Genomic DNA, 11,351 nt, shown 5'->3' with positions numbered 1-11,351 from the left:
TTCTAGAATAAGATAGTGTACTAATACTAATACTGTTGTTACCAATTATATATGAGTGCCCAAAAAATAGAGTAAAATATCTCTGCGAAACACACCTGGTAGGAGGAATTCTATGGTTCTGGTTATGTTTTTTTTAACAATATTCTGGTCCCCAACTTGATAAAAATAATATTCTGGTCAGGCAGATGTCACGAATTATATTCAGAATCAAAATTTTCCCAATACCTTTTAGTGTAAAATTTTGAAAAATATAATTTGATTGATAGCGTTGAAAAACTAAATAAAATTGTTGACTCAGAAAAGAAAACATGTTTAAGTTAAATGGTTGCTCCCTAAATATTTAAAATGCCTACTTAACATGCCAATTCGACGATGATTTAATAATAAGAATAAGTACAAATAATATTGATACATAATCAGATATTACAATGTGTAGAGAAAGACTTTTTATGGCTATTTTACAATCCGTGGCCACTTGACCCAACGTTTTTCATCAAAAGACAAATTGACGTCATACAAGAATCAATTTTGCATTGTTGCGTCAGACACTTTCTCTTGTAACGTCAAAATTTTTATGAGAAAGTATGTTAAGTCAAGCAATTGTAATACGATACATAAATTTATGATAACACACATATTGTGTCTGATAAAACCAATGTCATTGAACTTTTGACATACAATAAAAGTTGAAACAACACCTAAATAAGGGACGTAAAGGGGGTATCTGCACGAAAGAACAAGGAATATAATTGCTATTTTATGATGAACGAATAATTAAGAATATCTCGCAAGTTGATCTTTTTACCAATTTCACGAATCACGGTGAATAACGAACCTTTTTCATGGCTGCACGTGAAATACAAATGGCAAAATACGTTGCACGAAAATAACCTTTCACCACCCCCCTAGATATTGATTTAATTTCAGTATAGTAAAATAAGTTCTCACTCTTTAAAACTATTTTAATCTGAAAGGCAATTTGGTGCTTTTAAAGATTTATTAATACTACCAAGAAACATTCCGGGATTTACATTTGATAATTTCAAATCTTTTGAACTTTTGAGATAGTTAACAGGTAAATAGGTACTATTGAACAATGTTAGAACTACATACATGTACATGCAAACTTAGATAATGTCGGTAACACTACAATAAACCTTTAGAATTAGATAAGACTTGTAAATTGGCGAAAATGCACTTGCTCCACCTGAGTTTTATGATATTCTTTGTCGTAACATTTTATGTTACTGGAGAAAAGGATGTGAAACGTCTTTTACTGAACGACCCGGATGTTGTCAACGATCGCTTGAACCGCATGGAAAATATGTTAGTGATACTCAACAACACTGTGAAACAACAATCTCAATCCATACTAAAGCAAGCTACAACCATAAAACAACAAGCTACTACTATACAGCAGCACGATACAACGATACAGCAACAAGGTGCTACCATTCACCAACAGAGTACTAGCATTCAGCAACAGGGTGCTACCATTCAGCAACAGGGTACAACCATTCACCAACAAGCTACAGATTTACAGCAGCAAGCCACAACTATACAGCTACAACAAACAGAGATCAGACAACTCCAATCTAGTCAAGGTATTTACATATTCGTATACATTATATACAGCACCAGATGCACTTTTCGTCAATGAACGTCTGCTCAAGGAAAAAAAAACATTTGAAAATCCGAAACTAATTCAGAAAGTGGAGAGCTGATTAAACTAAAAAAAAGGACAAAAATGATATTCAAATTCAGACAAGAAATCACTCAAACTTTCATTTTAACATACATAATAGCTCCCCCTTGTATTGCAGTAAAACTATGAATCATCATCTAGCTGGACACACATTGATTCAAGACATACATCAACCATCAAGCAGGGCAAGTCACAGTCCTCAAATGATAAACCCACTATAGACTAAACATAGAAAACTTGTACTATGGGTCCTTAATATACAACTTTACACTCTGGTACGGACCCACATAGATTTTAAACCTCTCAAGGCCTCTCAACTACACAGGAATTAAGCCAAAGACTTGTAGTAGTATCTATATTCTTTTGTCATCTTAGTGTAATGCAATGTACATATTTAATTCTTTTTCGTTTCCTGCTTGAAAGATTTAAAATAAAATAGAGTGCGTAATATTGCAGGAACTGGTTCAACATACGTAATCTGGGGACGGAGACAATGTCCAAATAATACAGACACGGAACAAGTGTACTCAGGTAACCAATCTTTATACTTGGATATAAAGGATTCGTTTCCTATTCTCTTGCAGTTGAGAAACTTGCGCTTTCAAAGATACCCAACGCCATTAACTCTATCCATTAAACTCATATTTATGGTATCACACATCTTATTCATTGGCGGATCCGGTGGATTCCGGGGTTGGAACATCCTTTTCTCGAAAGTTTTTCTCTTTATAATTTAATTAAATTTACAGTGTGTCAGGGTGTTAGAACACGCTCTTTTCGAAATTGCTGTATTTGCGAGCGCAACCTGCATTTTTACAGGGTTATACACGGTAGACTATACTCAAAGCAACCAAATTCACTTACGCACAAAAACAAACAATTGTCTCAGAAAAGATTCGCAATAGTACTTAGCATGACCATGTATGATATTAAGCAAGATTTATATACATAGTTATTGATATATTATAAGGTGCTGAAAAAAAAAATTGATAAAACTAGACCAAAAACAAAGAATAGAGAAAAATGGAGTGCTAAAATATAACGAATAGAGAATAAAGCTAGGTTCACACTGCCGATCAAATCAACTCGAACAAGCCCGATCAAGACAAATTACGTGATTGGGAAACTGGTCTGACTCAATCGACAAGCATGCTCGGCATAGTCTACCTTGCTCTTCATCGATCTGACTTTCTACCCGAGAGTTATTGACAAAAACATTCGAGTAAGGATCGAGAAGCACTTCACTCGAGAAGAGATCGAGAATTCGTCGAGTAACGGTCGAATTGATCGGGAAAGGATCGTGTAAAGATCGAGTTTGCTCGACTCATTTCCAAAGTATCTAGACCAATGCCCGATCGCTTCCAGATCACTGCGACTTCTATATTTATTTTATCCCAGACCAATTCGACCAATACCCGATCCCTTCGCGACCACATTCGACCACTCTTCGATGTCTACTCGGCCATACACGAGCACACATGACTGCTACACGATTCTCTAAAAGTGTGTGCAGATCTTATTAACCCTCATTACTCTGCTTCCGCAAAAATATATTGGCAACATTTTATTTTTATTGTACAAAAATTCCTCCATGTACAGTACGTGTTTTAACTTTTGCAAGGAGAGGTAACATTTTAAAAGAGAGGCAAAAAAGACACCAAAGGACACACAAAACTCAAAGGTCGAAAACAAACCGACAAAGTCGTAGCGAAAAACGAAAACCGACGTGAAGACAAACAGCAGTTCACATAACACAGAAAACTAAAAACTTAGCAAAATGTAACCCAACAAAACCTGGGAAGATCTCAAGTGTACCGGAATGGAAGAAAATCCTGCAATTTTGGCACCGGCGGATTTTTCAAATATGAAAGTAATTGTGCAATAACATTCATTATTATTGAAAAATCCGCCGGTGCCAAAATTGCAGGATTTTCTTCCCTTCCGGAACACCTGAGTTCTTCCCAGGTTTTGTTGGATTACGTGTTGCTATGTACATGCGTTTTTGACAGTTAAAACAGGGTCAGCAAACTCTGACTAAACGATGCATTTGTTTCTGCTTCTGTAACGTTTGACAAACAATAACAAACGGCACACAACGTTTACCAAACTTTGGTGAGAAAAAAATGCACTAATGATCTCTTGATAGATATATGTCAAGTTGTAAACAGTTTTAGAAAAGGTATCACTCCGGGGGATTAAAATTCTACTTTGGCTAAAATTTTGCGGAAGTATATGACATCTTTGCCCTCGTTTGCAATATTTTTTAGCAAATACATGTAGGTTGTTGCCATACAGCAAAAAGAAAATGAATATATTTAACCCTTCAACTACTGGATATCAAATCTATGAAGAATACTGATTACATACTTATGCACAATATATGACACACACGGTACGCTTTATTTGTAAGATAGCAAGGACAAGGGGTGGTAAAGTTTATGTATATTGCTGTCTATCATAAGTACTAATCCAGAGACAAATCTCATTGTGTGGTGTCATTTCCCAATTGCAAAAAGAGCAATAAATCCACTATGAGGAAGTTTTTATAAGCATTGGGTTCCTCTTTGTTGAGTTAGTGCGTCTCTCATACTGCCCACACAGTGGTCATCGTGTCAGCCACTGCCTCACCTAGATTTCTCGGCGCCCGTTGCGGTCTACATCATCTTCTATGCACTCTTCATACTCCGTCACAGCTATTAACCTGTCTCTCTGAGCTCTGACCACCTTGCCCACAAATCCAACTGCTTTATGTCTATGTATATATTTTAAATGTATGATTTTACTCAGACCTTTAACTGAATGTAATCGAATAAACGGAGAGTGTGTCCAGCTAGCATATATAACATTATAAAGGGTCATTACGCAAGAATGGCCACCCAAATTCGCATTTGAACTGTGTTTTATGGTAATAAGAATTGTGTATACGGTGTTTCATCAAATTCGGTTGAGGCAAAATAAAATTAGAGAACGGAAACTAATATTGATGGGACGTACTTACGGACAAGGGTAACACTTAATACCCACTCCGAAGCGGCGGGGAATAAAAATTTCAGAAAAAATGTGCATATCCGACCAATACCAGATTATCTCTACGACCCATATACGATCTGGTCGATCTGGTCTGGTCGAGATCAGGTTGAGATCGTGAATAATTGATTTGGTCTAGATAGTCGAGTAAAGATCGTGTAAAGATCGTAAATTGATCGTAATTATCGAATAAGTATTCATGTTGTTGTCGGGATGAAGTCGTGATGGAGTCATTAAGGAGTCGTGAATGGTCGAGTAAAGGTCGTGTACAGTCGGGTGGCGGTTGGGAAGAAGTCGTAAACAGACCCGATCAAGAATTTGGTTGAGCCTGGTCGTGGAAATTTGGACAATCGGGATCATCGAGTTGATCTGATCGGCAGTGTGAACCTAGCTTAACAGGCACAATTTATAAAGAAAAGAGAAAATGGCATAAACATTTAAAACTTCGTACAGAAATAAAGGAATCCCGCCAACTCCTTCCCTCCACACCGTCATCAATATTTTAAGAAAAGGTGCCCATTGCCTTTATACTTTACGTTTATTTATATGATACTAGCAGGGCTCTGTAGGCTATCGGTGTAAGCACACCATAGTATGATAATTGCACCTTTATCACAAAAAGAGTTACGTTTTAATAATATATGTTCGCTTCATCAACCATCATATTAATAAAAGACATAATAAATTGTAAAAAAAACTAAATAGCATTAACAAAATTCCTTTTATGTCCATTTCAAAACGATAAAATACCTATTGTTTAGTATATCTTCTACTCTTATAGGTTTTCGTTTTTACTTTCTTATTTTTATGATTTAAAGTAATTCTTTACAGTACTGCATTTTATTTTTGCTTGGATGATCTGACTTCAATTTTAGGATATGCAGGGGGAGGAATGCACGATCAACCAGGTTCTGCAGCAGAGCATGTCTGTCTTCCTCCAGATCCAGATTTTCAGAGGACAAGTGGTTATGATGGCGGACGTATGTATGGTGCAGAATACGAAGGTTCATTTTTTGGTACCCAGGATGAAGATGTTCCATGTGCTGTCTGCAGAAAGACACGGTCAACTTCAATCCTGATGATTCCTGGTAAAAACAAATGTTATAACGGATGGAAGATAGAATATCATGGATATCTTGGATCGGGGTACCACGGATTTGCATCCGCATCATCCTATGTTTGTGTTGACAGTCATCCTGAATATCTAAATGGCGGTGTTCAAGATGAAAATGGCAAATTATTTTATTCTGTGCTAGCCAAGTGTGGATCATTACAGTGTCCTCCCTATATGAACGATTATCCGCTTACGTGCGTAGTGTGTTCGAAATAACACAAATTGATAAAGGAAAATAAATATTTGTATGGAACAACTTTTGTTTTAATGCCGTCATCGCTTTTACTGATGAAAGTGTATAATTGTAAGCGTCTTTTGTTATTATTTTGCTTGGTACAATATAGCTCTGATGCAATCGAAATACTTGATGATATATAGTATTGAACACGGACAAACTGTAGACATCTTCTAAGAAAATCGATCATTTTTGACATATAAAGCTCTTCAACTATTTTCGGTACTTATCCATCTTCGGATTTCAAATGTTTGGCTTTGAGCGTTCCTGATGAAGGTAATAGATATAGGAAGATGTGGTGTGAGTGCCAATGAGACAACCCTCCATCCAAATAACAATTTAAACAAAGTAAACCATTATAGGTCAAATTACGGCCTTCAACACGGAGCCTTGGCTCACACCGAACAACAAGCTATAAAGGGCCCAAAAATTACTAGTGTAAAACCATTGAAACGGGAAAACCAACGGTCTAATCTATATAAAAAACGAGAAACGAGAAACACGTATAAATTACATAAACAAACGACAACTACTGTACATCAGATTCCTGACTTAGGACAGGTGCAAACATTTGCAGCGGGATTAAACGTTTTAATGGTACCAAACCTTCTCCTTTTTCCTGAAACAATAGCATAACATCACAACATAGAAAAACATACGATAAAATATCAATTGGCAGGCTTAACTCAATCCAAAAACGTAAATTAATACACTATGAACGAATAAATTTGATCTGCGATATCTGAATGTAAATGCACAGTTAATAAAATATTAGGAATAAACATTCAAGGCCAAAAAGCAAACAAATAAGTCCAAACAAAGTCATGGCAAGACACCACTGCGAAATATTTAACCCTACGAAAAAATTATCACATTTGAAAAAAAAACGGTTTTAATAATACAGGTAAATCTTGAAGTTTATACAAATGTAGTAAGTGAAAATTAGAAGATATTCCAAATATTGAAAGCTGGTATATAGACAAGTTCCATATTAATATAAAATAACAAAAAGGCATTTTAAACAGTATCAACAGGTCGAATTAACAAGAAAATACGATTTGAGAGTACTCGCAGTTACTGACAGCTAGTTAAAAGCCAAAAAAACAATTATTAATAAAACAATCATGCATCAGAGACTAAAACATATCCAACTATCTCCGTCATCACGTGACTTTTACACTTCTGTTGTATATCATTAATGGCCGATAGATTATCAATGAAAGTGAACGGGGTACATAGATAAAACGTTCATAACTTTTTTGTTATAAAGTATATTTTTCCTTCCAACCCCGCGTTTTACAGTTTATAAATTTTTACAATTAAATATGTTTTAAGTTTCAGTTCAGAAATATGATTTCGTGCTTCGAAATAAGTTTGAAAATTGAGGTGACATAGCCACACAGCCTCCGTTGACATCTTCGTTAAAACTCGACAAAATTGCAATGGGACCTGTTTGTAAAATCAATTTTCTCAATTAATTTATTGTTACTTATATCCTTCCAACCTCTAAAAAGATCGACAACATATTTATTTAAAGTAAATGGCAAACCATATCAGTTCAGGTATTAAACTTTTTGCTTCGAAATTTGTTTGAAAAGTTCATATTTTGGCAGTCTTCAGCAATATTTTCAAAATGGCGGACACTGTTGAAGGTTCATAACGACACGACATGCCGGTATTCATTTAGTTATAAATCAAAAAGTAATATTTCAAATATTTATCAAAGTGTGTCTTTTTGTACTTAAGAAATTTCTTTTTTCACATGTTCTTCAATATATTTATTAGAAACAGTCTCTCACACTAAAAATAAAGATTTACATGCACCGACCATACAGTTTAGAACATTGATAGCGTGGGGCGACATGGACATATATATTTTTGAAGATTTGTACGATGAAAATCGTAAAATTGTTAGATGCATGTCTTTTCAATAATTGTCTTACCTTAATGCAGCATATATTTAAACACTTTTTCCCTCTGTGAAAGTGGATACATGCTATTTGTTTTGATAAAATTTCGAAGTTACATATAACAAAATGGCGACCAAATAATTTCAAACGTAGAGGATGTTCGACACTTAGTTTACACATGCAAATAATTCAATAAGATTTAACTGTTTGTATTGCAATTAAATATGACACGTTATTGTAACTCGTATGAAAATTAAGGATAAAGCAAGATTGTGGAGATATTAATTAAGTCATCAACGTGATCAAACAAAACAAACATGGCAACGTGACCTAATCACGATGTAAATTTATTATTAATATATATATTAGTATTATACGATTGTTTATGAAATCATTTTATGATAATATTTTATATCAACGAAAGGAAACCACGGATGGGTTGAAACAAAGATGCAATATCTATATATATATATATTGAAACTATTACTTGGGTAACCAGTACATTTTACATAACCATAATTAAACCAGTCACATACAGAGTTATCGAACCTAATTATGACTGGAATAGTTGCATATGTCAACTAAAACACATCCCAGGGATTCAGCATTTTAACGTCATGAACAGTCAGAGAAGACATGACTTGTGCAATGCCAAAAATGAATATATCGACAGGCAGTAGGATAGCGAGGAGCGACTTCTACAGAGACAACAATCAACGTGTCTGTGTCTCTTTACATCCCGCCTCAAAAGAAGACACAATTTAGTTATGTTTTAATTTGCTAATGACAAAATCGATATTAGTGCCAGTGTAAACTATATTCAGATATCTAATTACAATATTGGTACGATAACCCTTACTTATAAGTTTGTTTAAAGGTTCGATAAGTTTACACGGATCACATAGTGATTTCCTCGCTTTAAGTACAATATTACCATAAAATTTAGGATGTGAAATACCATTTTTAATAAGTTTTAGGTACAGCCAAATTTACTAATCAAATCTTTGTATCTATGAAAGAATTTAATAAAAAGTTTTAAGTAATTTATGGTATCGAAATCCCTGACACAACAATTTTCCAGTGATGCATTGATTACGTTCGTTAAAATCTATGACATCAGAACATACACGGGCAAACCGAACGATTTGTGATATATAAACACCGTATGATGGAGCCAAAGGCACATCGCCGTCTAAAAAAGGAAAATTAACAATAGGAAATGAAAAATCGTCTCTTTTGTCGTAAAAATTTTAGTATGAAGTTTCCCGTTTGAAATTGAAATGTCTAAATCTGTAAAAGGACAACTGCTGCTGTTTATGTTACAATGTAGATTTAGTTAAAGTAAGTTCTTTTGGGCAAATTTCGGAAGTATATTTAGAGAACTGTGGATTATTCAACGAAAAAATATCATCCAGATAACGGTAGGTATTTTTGAATGTATCAACCAAATATAGCAATGATGGGTCTTTACTGAGTTTGGTCATGAACTGAGATTCATAGCAATATAGAAATAAATCTGCTATTAAAGGGTCACAGTTAGTGCCCATAGGAATACCTACTACCTGACGATACACTTTATTGCCGAAACGTACATAAATGTTATCTAGCAGAAAATTTAAAGCTTCAATCATATACTCACATTTCCAGTAAGTGTATCTAGCATACGGGCTTTAAACGAGTTACAGAAAATAAAATTACAATGAGATTTTTCGAAAGACCATTTTATCAAATACAAAAACTTTTTCTTTATAAGATTGTGTGGAAGTGTAGTGTACAGAATAGAAAAATCATAACTGTCAACAGAATTATAAGGACCATCAAAAGCATGTATTTTATCTAAAACCTGTAAAGAATTTTTAACACTCCAAAAATAATTAATACCATTATTTTCATAAGCTTTATTACAAAAGTTAATAACCAGTTCTTTGATAGTAGTAAGGGAGGTAGTTAGAAGCACTGATAGATTAGTAGTAGAACACTTACTCGAAGCGGAGATGAAACGGAATTTAAATGTTTTTTTGTGTTATTTCGGTAACCAGTACATGGTAGGGACTTTCAAATGTTCGGAAGATGCTTTAAGCTGGGTAGTGGCAGTGGTATGCTTGTTAACGATTTGACTCTCTGTGGTGCGCACTGACCTGAATGTAAAGGAATTGATAATTTCGTTTTGAAGAACTTCCGTGTAGTATATGCATCAAGAAAAAGCGCTTCGGACGCAATACATTATTAAACGTGTTGTTTTCCATTTTTTAAAATGGCACATTATTTCTTTTCGTTTTATTCCTGCATTATACATATTTTGTTGGCAGGAAATATAGTTTCTGCATTCTAAATATTATTCTTTTTCAAACGGATTACATTTTGATCTCCCTCAAACATCAATTAATTCCGTTGAAATATTTTCAGAAAATTATTTTAGTCCCGTAAAATATATTTTGTTTGATTTTGCCATACATTTTGCCAATAACCTAGGTGCCGTAGTGCTATTTGTGTGTTCTGTGTTTTGTGAACAAAAGACTCTTCAGTGACGCTCGAGTAAAAATATCAGGTATACAGTCGAAGAGCATTTAGGACCAACAATGTTGAAAAGTTTTATCAAATACAAACAGCTAATATTATCTTTGTCTGGGATATAAATCCTTAGTATTTCGAACAATTCAACGTTTTTTAAACAGTTCAGTATTACTATGACCATATCAACGACATTTGATGTCAACACAGAAGTGTTGACTACTAGGCTGGTGATGCTCTAGGGAAGAAAAGGTCCATCAGCAACATGATGCCTATACATTTAGATATAGGAAGATGTGGTGTGAGTGCCAATGAGACAACTCTCCATACAAATAACAATTTAAAAAGTAAACCATTATAGGTTAAAGTACGGCCTTCAACACGGAGCCTTAGCTCACACCGAACAACAAGCTATAAAGGGCCCCAAAATTACTAGTGTAAAACCATTCAAACGGGAAAACCAACGGTCTAATCTATATAAACAAAACGAGAAACGAGAAACACGTATATATTACATAAACAAACGACAACTACTGTACATCAGATTCCTGACTTAGGACAGGTGCAAACAATTGCAGCGGGATTAAACGTTTTAATGGATCCAAACCTTCTCCCTTTTTCTGAAACAATAGCATAACATCACAACAAAGAAAAACATACGATAAAATATCAATTGGCAGACTTAACTCAATCAAAAAACGTATGATTAAACAATGAATTTACATATATAAATCAGTCATTTACTTTAAATTCTATAAGCTGGGGTATTTGTGTTATTAACACTTTTATCAAACACATTATCTCCCCACAAACAGATACCATATTCTGGAAACACTTACAGTAATGTGA

General features: G+C 34.4%; 1 protein-coding gene across 1 annotated transcript; it reads left to right on the top strand.

Annotated features, from left to right (window-relative positions):
• Positions 1-1,016: 1,016 nt before the first annotated feature.
• On the top strand, positions 1,017-6,102 carry LOC139487020 (uncharacterized). Its single transcript, XM_071272040.1, has 3 exons — positions 1,017-1,604; positions 2,162-2,236; positions 5,608-6,102. The coding sequence occupies exons 1-3, from the start codon at positions 1,193-1,195 to the stop codon at positions 6,060-6,062; spliced, it is 942 nt and encodes a 313-aa protein (XP_071128141.1). The 5' UTR covers positions 1,017-1,192; the 3' UTR covers positions 6,063-6,102.
• Positions 6,103-11,351: the final 5,249 nt, after the last annotated feature.

The sequence above is a fragment of the Mytilus edulis genome, chromosome 8 (assembly GCF_963676685.1).
Source record: "Mytilus edulis chromosome 8, xbMytEdul2.2, whole genome shotgun sequence".
Classification (NCBI taxonomy): domain Eukaryota; kingdom Metazoa; phylum Mollusca; class Bivalvia; order Mytilida; family Mytilidae; genus Mytilus; species Mytilus edulis.
Note: the sequence above shows the minus strand (reverse complement) of the source record. Positions and strands in the feature narration are given on the sequence as shown.